At 49.0% G+C, this 12,013-nt stretch overlaps 2 protein-coding genes across 2 annotated transcripts; both read right to left on the reverse strand.

The window, feature by feature from the left end:
* Nucleotides 1-1,063: 1,063 nt before the first annotated feature.
* LOC119109594 (peroxisomal (S)-2-hydroxy-acid oxidase GLO3) lies at nucleotides 1,064-6,814 on the reverse strand. The gene is made up of 7 exons (XM_037233283.1): nucleotides 5,728-6,814; nucleotides 4,637-4,772; nucleotides 3,998-4,149; nucleotides 3,368-3,488; nucleotides 3,046-3,180; nucleotides 2,242-2,717; nucleotides 1,064-1,491 (listed from the first exon to the last, which is right to left on the reverse strand). The coding sequence occupies exons 1-7, from the start codon at nucleotides 5,825-5,827 to the stop codon at nucleotides 1,427-1,429; spliced, it is 1,185 nt and encodes a 394-aa protein (XP_037089178.1). The 5' UTR covers nucleotides 5,828-6,814; the 3' UTR covers nucleotides 1,064-1,426.
* A 948-nt stretch (nucleotides 6,815-7,762) lies between these two features.
* On the reverse strand, nucleotides 7,763-10,798 carry LOC119109884 (hydroxyacid oxidase). Its single transcript, XM_037233635.1, has 3 exons — nucleotides 10,786-10,798; nucleotides 9,118-9,537; nucleotides 7,763-8,242 (listed from the first exon to the last, which is right to left on the reverse strand). Exons 1-3 carry the CDS (start codon nucleotides 10,796-10,798, stop codon nucleotides 8,178-8,180), a joined length of 498 nt encoding a protein of 165 aa, XP_037089530.1. The 3' UTR covers nucleotides 7,763-8,177.
* Nucleotides 10,799-12,013: the final 1,215 nt, after the last annotated feature.

Consider the following 12,013-nt stretch of genomic DNA (forward strand, 5'->3'; position numbering starts at 1 on the left):
TAACAAATATATAATTCATTTTGCATTTGCACTGAACGTACACAATTTGGAAAAATTATCATTTTGAAATCCCGCCATTTTGTTTGTAATACCCGCCAAAAGCCCTGCGGGTCTTTTAAGCCCGCATGTTGTGGGTGTGCGGGCTCAAAAGTGGAAGCTCTAGTTCGCGTTTACCAATGAGAGAGACGATAGTTTTAACACTTGTCCCAAATTTCATCGAAAGAACCTCGCGCTGTAATTTGACAACGTTATATTTCTCGGCGGTAATGATCTCCAGATTCCTAAAAACCTCCAAATTTCTAAACACATGCTTTCTAGAATCCTCAGAAACCTCTAGGAAAAAAAGCACTAAGAGGTATAAAAGCCGTGGAAAGAGACCATTCGCCACATTCCGTCTGTTCCGTCGGGGCAGAAACTATGCACCCCATCCATAATATGATGTGTTGCTTCCTTTTAAAAACTCGTCGTCAACGCCTCACCAACCATCTGTTCCATCAGTCATTTATGGTACCGATATGTTGACATTGACAATTTTCACATACCAGTGTCCTTCATCGGCGACGATGAGTATGGACATTCCGCTTTTCGGCGTATTTTCTTACTGGATAGCACTTCTAACACCACCGGCTGTCACCACGAATACATCGATCAACCTGAAGCTTCAATCGGTCCTTCTTTTGTTGCTGCCTTTTCTTTGTCACCGGTAATTTGGAGATTTACCTCAGTATCTTTCAGTTTGCCTTGACCTGAAACCTGGACGATAACAGCTTTCGCAAAATGGGGCTCACATTCGCATTAATTCATTGGGGGCTGCCACTGAGCAAAATGTCAGTAAAGTCTGAGTTCGGATTTGTTCTGCGAATGTTTTTTTCAATGTTGTGACCATTGGTCCATCTTTATTGACGAATAGAACACCATTGCACCATTCCACAGTATACATTATCGTTCCCCTTCGTGGCACCACTGTCCTGGTGTGTTTTGAAGTACGCAACAGCGTGCCTCCCATGTTCATAAAACATTGCGTAGCTTTTACATGCTGAATGTTCTGCCCTTTTCAATGCTCTTTTAGCCCGGTGTGGCACACCTGTGATCGCTCCAATTTCGCTAGAACTTTTTTCGGTTACCACTCGCCACCTCCGTGGTACCTGTAAAACACATCATTGCTAAACACGGAGAACTGCGTACCGAGCACATCCTATTGCCCACTAGCCCATATCTCTAGTCCCAGGCACCCACAACTTAGTTGACAAATAACATACCAATATCCCGTTCTGCAATATACCACATATTTCATCATCGAAGCGTCAAGGCCATTGTCGTCCCATGAATTATTTGACGGTAAGGATGTGCAGATCCCTAAAACAGACGTTAGCGTTCTGCAGATGTGGAACATCATCAGTTGGTGATGGTTCTTGGGTCTCTTGCATCACAGCTGTGAGCGTTCTGATTGCTCGAAAACGTCTTCGGTTACATCAGCCACCTTCGTAACACCTGCAAATAAAAGCAGAGTTGCAAGCACGGGCACCGTCTATGGCGCACATCCTGTCACATGCCAAGCTACCGTTTAAGTCCTAGGAAGCCCACAACTAAAGGGCCTATGTAGCCCATCGCATGTCGCTAGTCACCACAGACTATGGAGCTTACCTCACAATTGAATGGCCAGCTCCTTAATCCCATGCATGACCTACCACAGAGTCCCTTGGGTACCTCACATGGTCCTCCGTTGTGGTTTATCACAAAGCTTTCTGGTCAGCTTCCCTGTGGTCCCGCATAAAGGGTCACCAAAAAGCACCCTGGCCAGCTCCCTTCCAGTCCTGTACCACGGCCTAGTGCCCAAGCTAATGGCCAACTCCTCAACACTCCTGCGCACATCTCACCGCAGTCACATGACCAGCTACACGCCACCACTCCACTCTTGTTTATAAATCACCATCGAGTGACATGGATCGATCACCTCTAGTCCTGTATCTAGCTCACTTCACAGCTGACGGCCACTTCTTCTCCTGTTTCGAACATCACTCTTCGTCATTGGATCTGTGGCTCTTACGAGCTCCATATACCCAAAGTTCCATAGTCAGCTGCAGTCATGTGCTATAGTCCTCTGCAGAGACCCATGGCTAACTCCCCTTCATTTCTGTGCAATAGATTACCAAAGTTTCATGGCCTCCCATCCATAGCCGTGCTACAGCTCACCGCGAAGGTCCATGGTCAACTTTCCTCTAGTCCTGTGCTATAGCTTACCGCAGAGTCCCATGGCCAGTCGGAGCTCGCTTTGCAGCAGCTGCAGCGCTAGCCGTGCGCCGCGTTGTCCGTCGTGCGCAAGGCCCCAGAGCAGCGGCCGGCCCACGAACACCATGCACGCGCCCAGTGCCAGCGCCTTGAGCGCGTCGGTGCCGCGCCGCACGCCGCCGTCCATGAAGACGGGACAGCGGAGGCCGACGGCGGCCACCACCGGGCCCAGCGCGTCCACCGTCGCAATACAACCGTCCAGCTGGCGGCCGCCGTGGTTGGAGACGATGACGCCGCTGGCGCCGCGGTCGGCGGCGGCGACGGCGTCCTCTGGCGTCATCACGCCCTTGACGAGCACCGGCAGCCGAGTGACGCTGCACAGCCAGCTGAGGTCGTCCCACGTTACAGACAAGTCGAACAAGGCCTCCACGTACTCATTGTCTCCCCGATGGCATGCCTTGTCGACGTCCGATGCAAAGTTGCCCAATCTGAGAGATCCAGCAAGTCGTCATAGGACATGCAACAGCACTCAGTCAAGCATCAATGCGGACCTTTTCGCTGATCACTGTCAGGTCGTCCTTCAGTATGCGTGTTCATGACGTTATGCTTGGATGGCGGTGGTGGGAAAATTGGGTTCGTATACACTGAACAATGATTTTTTGCGTTGTTCGTCGTATGATGTGAAGGTTGGCCTTTGGTACACGGCGCTACCATCTGCTTAGTTACGTGAAGGACATTTCCCCGCCATTGACAACGTCCTCTCATTTATTCCATTCCAAGCTCCGCATTCGCGACTGTTTAAACGTCATTTATTACCTGAGGTGTGAAGGCCTCTGAAATCCGTTCCTGGCATCGGCCAGCCTTTTACCGAAAACCTGAGCGTCCACGGTGAGCACGATGGCCGAGAAGCCGGCCTGTTCCGCCCGCTGCACCATCTTCACTGTCGTCGACCTGGACGGAGGAATACTTTTAGACGGCGCCTCCTGGTTATGCAGAAACGGATGCATTGATCCGACAGCTGTATTCCAGTGAAATCTTATCATTAGTCCACTGAAGTGGTGTTGAATTGTATCGTTTGTCAAGGCCTGGTCCAGCCAGTGTAGTCAGCCAGCCAATAATCTGCCTGACACAAACAAACCTATCCTTGAGGATGTACAGCTGGAACCACTTGATGGCACGTGGCGCTGCGTCCGCCACCTCCTCTATGCTCTTGTTTGACCCGCTGCTCAGGACAAACACAGCCCCCATCTCCTCCGCCGCTGAAGAGCAATGGAATGTGAACAGGGAATCCAATCAACAGTCCTGCCGTTTGATAGCTTAAGTCTTCCTACGGGCTCCTAGGCATGGTGGCACGGTCTGTGCAAAGATTCAGTCAGTGGCTTGGACAACACATGCCTTCATTGCATGAGCATTAAAGCATTGAGCATGAGTTTAGATTATTAATGCTGTGAAACACTAGCAATGTTGGTTTCAAAGCGAGTCGATCATCTTGCGAAGAGACGAAGAAAAACCGCTTCGTCAAGAGCACGACAGTACAGCAATCCATTTTCCTAGCCATTTATTCTCACATTGCTTGCTTCCGATTCCTTAAGTTGGTGCAAGTAACGGCGGGGTCACCTCTTATTCTCACGCAACATGTGCTCAAGGCACCGGATGTTGGATCTTCCGTGCTTGGGTCAGCACGTGCTCTGGCCGGGAAGTTTGCTGGTGCCCTGAACATGTGGCACAGGTACCTCCGACTTGACGACGGTGGGCCAGCGTCACGTACCTCTGGCGGTCGCGCACTCGCCCTCGGGATGCGCCATCGCCTGCATGGCAGTCGGTGCCACGCCGATTGGCATGCTGACCTCGTGACCCAGTACCGTCTGGGTCAGGTCAATGGTGGAGATGTCCACCATGCAGCGTGGACGCAGGCGGTACCTGCGGGCAACGCAGTGTTATCCTCGAGCGATGTGATTTGTTGGCTATTGGCTAAACCAACTTTACCGATTTTTCCAGCCATGTAGCGAAATTCAGGCATGTTAACAAAGTTGAAGGTCGACATTTCATGCCGAGTTGTGGTGATCCTATTCTGAAACCTTGCTATGCCGACATACCATGCCCATAGACAAAAACTTTCCAAGTGTTCTGCATGCCATTGGAGCGACATTCCCTAGATTCCTGATCTCGTGCGGGATGTGTGATACTACTTTCGGGCGATTAATGTGAGTGCTCCATTTCTGAGTCTCATCCTGGCTCTTACTTTTGTAACGCTGTTAGTGGTCCATTTCTGAGTCTCATCCCGGATGTTACCGTTGGAACGCTGTTAGTGGTTCATTTCTGAGTCTCATCCCGTATCTTACCATTGGAACGCTGTTAGTGGCCCATTTCTCAGTCTCACATTTCCGAGTCTCACCCTGGCTCTTACCGTTGGAATGCGGCATTGTTGTCAGTCAGGGTCTGCTCTCCGTCAGCCCCGCTGTTGTAGTAGCCCAGGGCGTTCTTGTCCAGACGGGCCAATGCCGCCTGCTTAAGGTCATCAATGCAGACCACGCGAGACATGACTGCGGCAAAGCCAACAGGTAACACCAATTTTGTTTTGTCTGTGCGTGCCAATTCATTTGGCATGAGCTCAGGAAACCACATGATTGCAGAGACACCACCCATTTGTAACTGACTTTTATATCAGCGCAACATGTAAAGACGATACCGACCACACAATCTTGTTATCGTTGCAGCTTCGTAATATTCATCCGAGGCTGAGCATGCAAACCTCATCATGGGATTTGATTCGAACAGCATTTTTAAGCTAGGCACGTCCAGGTTGTTCAAGGCAGTGTTCCTGGTGACCGAAGCGCGGTAGGCAGTTTGATATTTTACTGAGTCTGTCTGAACCTTTCTCACTCTTGAGGATCAGCGTGGCGCGAAACATTGAGTACCGTTAAAATAATCATTATTTGGCACTGCAATGTCGTTTGATCACTGCCTTGTGATATATTCAAAGTCGTTAACTCAACATAATAACTTTTAACACTGACTGTTTTTAACACTGCTCTCAAATTATTCATCGTGCTCATTTAATCGGTGTAAATGCTGAACACGGTGTGACGTGACAACGATGCCAACTGTACGTGACAACGATGCAAACACCGAGTGTTATTAACACTACCATCAACTTATTAATTTTGCTCATTTATTGGGTGTAAATGCTGAACATGCTGTGGCGTGACATCGATGCGTACTGTAATCATGCCTGATAACAACTGACGGGCCTGGTAACTGGCGGGATTACGAATGATAGCGCAGGACACTTCTGTGTACATAACACGGAAACGAATGAAAAAGGAGATAGCACAGTTAGAATTGAACACCTAAACCTAGGAGTCTTCGACGTCGCTGTATCACATTTTTACAGAGTTGTAGAACGCGACACATGCGAACCACGGGGAAGACCACTGATCTGCATGAAGATGTGGGATTGTTTCCTGTAAATACATGGTGTATCCCAAGTGCCCTCACCTGCAGCGTTTCGGTGTATAAATTCACCACTGGTTGGGCGACTGTCAGACGGAGTGTGCCCCGACGGCCGCAGCGCGATGCACTGTAGAGCACCTCGCATTTCTGCAGTTTTGTTTACACTTGGCGCCGTCTTGTTTGTGGCTCTATCACGTGCGGCGCCAGCGGCGGTTTATGATCCGGTGCACCCAGGGCACAGGGAAATGTGGTCGCAGAGGCCTGGCAACTGAACTGGATCGACCTGACTTAAACTGGATCGAGGGCCGAGGATCGAGGACCAAAGATCGAGAGGAGTGGTAACCACCTAGATCAAGGTGAGCGGGGTTGTTTGATGCACACAAGGAGAAGACGTGACGTGTAACACGTTGAGTGTGCGCTGTATCTCAAGATATGTTCCGAAGGATATGCACTGTTGCGGGGCCTAGACAGATACATGCGTTTCTTGTGCTGCAGAGACCAGGAGCGTGTCCGTGCCTAAACACGTTTTCGGGTGCGGGCAATTGGACCCGACGAAGGTTATTCCGGATTCAATTTCGAAGGCCACGGCGTGGCCGCGCCAAATCGTGCTGAGCTGTAGGCAATTAAATAGCGGAGCGTTGGGCACCAAAAATTTTGGTACACCTTGTAAGGTCGCTGCTCTAGGGCAGATCTAATTCAAGCCATGGTTCAGCGAAGACAGTTTACAGCGAATTTTAAATCTAATGCAACAATGGAGTGTTAGGCGAAGCCATACAAATCTGACATAGTTTCCTACGCAACACAAAAATTGAATTAACGTTCAAAGATGAACTTATTCTTACAAAGATTCTATTTTGACTTAGCTTCACTTTAGAATGACTGGCCTTGTCAACACCAGCAAAGCGATAATTATGCACGTCCGACTGATTTGGGTGAAAATTGCATCTGGAAAATCACTTTGAAGTGCATTTCAGAACGTAAAGAAGAATTAGTTATCAATTTTGAGCAGTCGTTCACCGATCACATATCGCGGTCAGCTGTGCTTTATCCCAGTCCGCGTGTTGCCATGTGACATATTGGTAAAACATTCGCAGACTGACATCACATATGAATGAGTTTGCACGACAATAACATTAGATACTTAAAGAACATTATCTAATGCAACACGGGCATCATAATAATGGAGATGCGTCTTGGTACCTGGTGTACCAATGATAAATTGAGTCCGCAATTCTCTGGTCAGTACTCTACTTGAGCGGGGGGGGGGGATGGGAGTCAGATCACCACTGGGGAGACCGGCCCACAGGACAAGTGTATAAACTGACCTCCTGCATGACGCACAAAGGCGAATAAGGCCACGGAAATCACTACTTCAGAATGAGTTGAAGCGTAAAACAAACGACACATGATTGTTTTGTTTTCTAAACAAAAAGGAGTATTTGGTATACGCCGTGTAGGACATACCGTAATCAGGGGCGATATTATCTAATAATGCATTAAGGGAAATATGTTAAGCGGTCCCCAAACCCAGCTCGCCGACACTGGGGCCGACATTGCCAATTTTTATATACCGATTTCCCTCATTAACGACGGTAAGCATGGACGCTCTGACTTTGGCCGTCTTTGCACCCTGAATTGCATTTCAAAGATCAATGTTCTTCGTGAGTAATGTGTGGCTCAACCTACAGTTCCAGTTCGTCTTTTTTACTGTCGTCTTTTTCTATATCACCGGTACATTCGGCAGTTATCTCATTATTATTCAGTTTACATTTCCCGGGGCCTGGACGAAAATCGCTTTCAGAGCATGGAACTTACCTTCGTCATTTATTTGCCGAGGGATGCCACTAAACAAAATGTAAGTAAAATCTGAAGCCGAGCTTGCATCTTTTTGAAAATGCTTTTTCAATGTTGTGGACACTGGTCCTTATTTATTGACGAATGAAATGCCATTTCACCATTGCATAGTACACACCATCGTTCTTCCTCGCGGCACCACTGTCCAGGTGTGCTTTGAACTGCGTGACAGCATGCCGTCCATGCTCACAGCACATTCCCAAGCAATTACATGCAGGATGTTCGGCCTTTTTCAATGCTCTTTTAGCCCCATGTGATACACCTGTGATTGCTCCGATATCCCTAGAGCTTTTCCAGTTACCACTCGCCACCTCCGTGGTACCTATAAAAACACACCATTGATAAACACGGAGGACTGCGTATCGAGCACATCCTACTGCCTGCTAGTTCACAGCTCCAGTCCGAAGCATGCCACAGCTGAGCTGACAAATAGCATACCGTTATCCCGTTCTGTACCTGCCACCTTCGTGCCCAGTGGCTCATTCTGTAAAATATGATGCATGTCTTCATCACAGCGCCACAGTCCTTGTTATCTCATAAATGTGTTTGACAGTAAGGATGTGCAAATTCCTAAAATAGACGTTTGCGTGCTGCAGATGTAGAAACATCATCAGTTGGTCGTGGTTCTTGGGTCTCTTGCACTAAAGTTGTGAGTGTTCTGATTTCTCTAAAATTTCTTCGGTCACATCAGCCACCTTCGTAACACCTGTGAATGAAAACTGCATTTTTATCACTGGGCACCGTCTACGGCGCACATCCAGTTACATGCCAAACTACCGATGACGGTCCCAGGTAGCCCACAACCAAGATGCTTATGCAGCCCATCGCACGTCGCTAGTAACCACATAGAATGGAGCTTATCGCCCACTTCAATGGCCAGCACACCTCACAATTAAATGGCCAGTGCACCGCACAATTCAATGGCTAGCACTCCGCACATTTCAATGGCCAGCTTTCTAGCCCCACACGCGACTCACCACAGAGTCTCATGCATAGCTCAAGTAGTCCTGTGTTGTGGTTTATCACAGAGCCCTCTGGTCAGCTTCCCTGAGGTCCCATTCAGAACGTCGCCACAGAGGACCCTGTCCAGCTTCCTTCCAGTCCTCTACTACGGCTTATTACACCGGCTAATGGCCAGCTCTTCAACACTCCTGTGCACATCTCACCGCAGTCACGTGACCAGGTACACACTACCACTCCGCTATTGTGTGCAAACATCCACTGAGTGGCATGGATCGATAACCTACAGTCCTGTATCTAGCTCACTTCACAGCTCACAGCCACTTCCTCTCCTGTTTCGAACATAACTCTTCGCAAATTGGACCTGTGGCTCTCACGAGCTCCATATGCCCAAAGTTCCATAGTCAGCTGCATTTATGTGCTATAGTCGCCTGCAGAGTCCCATGGCTAACTCCCCTCCATTTCTGAGCGATATTTTACCAATGTCTCATGGCCAGCTCCCCTCCACCGGTGTGCCACAGCCCCTCGCAGATTAACATAGCCGGCTCTCCCGAATGCTGTGCTAAAGCTCATTACAGAGTCCCATGATGAGCTCTCCTCCAGTTCTGTGCTATAGCTTACCGCAGAGTCCCATGGCCAGTCGGAGCTCGCTGTGCAGCAGCTGCAGCGCCAGCCGTGCGCCGCGCTGTCCGTCGTGCGCCAGGCCCCAGAGCAGCGGCCGACCCACGAACACCATGCGCGCGCCCAGTGCCAGCGCCTTGAGCGCGTCGGTGCCGCGCCGCACGCCGCCGTCCATGAAGACGGGACAGCGGTGACCGACGGCGGCCACCACCGGGCCCAGCGCGTCCACCGTCGCAAGACAACCGTCCAACTGACGGCCGCCGTGGTTGGAGACGATGACGCCGCTGGCGCCGCGGTCGGCGGCGGCGACGGCGTCCTCTGGCGTCATCACGCCCTTGACGAGCACCGGCAGCCGAGTGACGCTGTACAGCCAGCAGCCAGCCAGTACAGCCGACGAGTTGGAGAAAATGTCAGCCAAACCTGTTGCACAATCCGATGTCGTTCCACCACAGCGACAAAGGCGACCGGCCCCGCCGCCCACACACCCATCATTGCAAAATGCATGGCCGTGCCTAACACGCAGCATAATGATTTTCAGGTGGGCGCCCCACGCGCCAACCTACGTACATCCCGAGTAACCAGAAGGAGGTTCTCTCGCCAATGTCTTCGGGGAACGCGTGCGCAGGATGTACGCGTCAGTGATCCATCAGTGGGCACGTGTGGATCTGTATGAATTGCGAGCCTATCCGATGCAATGTAACCAGTGTCTCCTCATCAGCCTCTGGCGCAATATCACCAGATACGAACTCTGGCGAGCATAGGAACCATGAAATGTTGCAGGGATCGGTGCAGGAGGTGTTCTCAATGACCTTCGAGGGTCGCTGTCCGCAGGACCGGGGTTGGTTATTATGACCTCTGGCCAACCCTTGGGGCTCTTTGAGCACCCTAATCGGGTTCATTATATTTGGTTTCTAAGAGCCCTTAGACTGTTTGGAAACAACGTGGAAGCACTTTATCCCTGTGCCCGTTAATACGAATAGATGATCCATCATTGACTGTTTAGAGCCCTTTCTGCCTTGCACATGACTCATTCTGGTCTGTAGAGGGGTTATTCAGATCCATAGAGCCCCTTATCGCCTTAAGTGTTCATTATCCTAGATTGGTTATATCTAGATTGGTCACTTAGCTGTAGAGGGCTCATTCTGGCATGTAGATAATTATTTATCATCGTTGAGGGATAAGTCGGCCCGAAGAAGGCACATTTTTCCCTGTAGAGGAACCTTAATGATCTGTAGAATGTCTATTACCCAATGACAAACTCTATTCTGGCATGCAAAGGGAACACCGGGGTTAAAAAACTTACGATTTACCGGATATGATTGGTGAAAAAGAAAACATTTACCAGCCAAATGCTGACAGGAAACAACTTACAACAGACAAAGGCTGTGCGCTGTCGTTGGTTGTGTTCATATGAAATACGACTGGCTGGAAAACGTAACAAGTCGTCAGTTTTCAATTTGAAGGCAATGCTTTACATTTCAAGATATTGAAGTTACTATCAGATATGATAACATCAGGTCACCTACATCTGTTGTGTCCATAAGGTAGAAAAAACCGTTACAGACATCACAATATCCCTGATAAACATGCTCCTATAAATATTGTTCTTTTGATTACGCATTGATTGAGAGCCACTAGACGGCTGTTATATTTGGCGATAGTACTCACGAACGCCAGGCATGAACGACTGGGCCATTACATTTTGCTTGGCCGATATCACGGCTTGGCTTAGTAACTGCCAGGATTTTAATGACGTTATTATGACTTTACGACTGCCAAAGTGACCTTTATATGCTTCCCCAAATTGCTCTCTTACATATTTGCCGTCTTTAAGCCAAAAAAAAAACAGAGCACTTTAGGTCTTAAGGGCATGGCCGTGAGTTGCATCAAGTGGTTTTCAAAATGGCCGCTTCAGTTCAAAACCGCATGGAAATGTTGAACACTCCCTCTAAGGCACTGTGCGGCTTTTCCAAGGACCTTCCAAAGGGAGCGTCCCTAGTAATACGGTTAAAAACCCCTGCCAATCTAGGAAGCTTGTTGTTTGTGGATACCCGAACAGTAGCTGCAGGGTTCCGCGGGGAATTTGGAGCAGCACGTATGAAGGATTCATCCGGGGCTTTCTGCCGCTGAGAGGAACAGCGGCTTTGAGAAAAAAAAATGCCAAGAAATGCTGGTGCAGGCCTCTCACGCCCATGCCGCACCTCAGACTTAGCGTCCCAACCAGAAGACAGACGTGAGATAAAACGCTATTTTTTGTCATCGTATTGTATATCGAACTAAATAAAGGTGGGTGAGGTGTTCAAAAATGTCGTTTGCATCTGCTGATACCAATGTTGCATAGGTTTCGCACTAATCAATTGGGAGCACGATGGGAAGCGCGGGTTCTGCGCCATCGACGATTATGCAAAGATAATGAAGGTCGCCAACTCTTCCAGGTGGTTTTATGATAGCGTAGCAAAACCAAAAGTGATATTGTTTTGAGGTGCTTGTAGAACAATGTCATCTCTAAATGTAGGGCTTATTAGTCCCAGGGGGGAGGGCAAAACCCTGAACAATTTTTAGTACAGAAATGTAGACGGCCGCCACGTCGAAGACACCGAGGTTTTAGGTGCACTATATTTGATGACCGCCCATCGCCAACACCGCGCTTCAACTCCTCGTGGACGCTGACAGGGAAACAACAAAACCTCGGAAATGGACAGACTAGACCTAGAACATAACAGAGCGGAAACAGACAGAACAGAGACTAAAATTAGCAATGCAAAATGAATACCAAAATAGCATGGATTGACTGACGCTAAATTAGACCTCAAGATAATCGCAAGCTAAGTGACTCAACAAACGAGAAGCGAGCACTAAATCAAACTAGAAATGCAAACGGTGCACCGACTACACC

Source organism: Pollicipes pollicipes, unplaced genomic scaffold (genome assembly GCF_011947565.3).
Source record: "Pollicipes pollicipes isolate AB1234 unplaced genomic scaffold, Ppol_2.1 Scaffold_7231;HRSCAF=8579_pilon_pilon_pilon, whole genome shotgun sequence".
Classification (NCBI taxonomy): domain Eukaryota; kingdom Metazoa; phylum Arthropoda; class Thecostraca; order Pollicipedomorpha; family Pollicipedidae; genus Pollicipes; species Pollicipes pollicipes.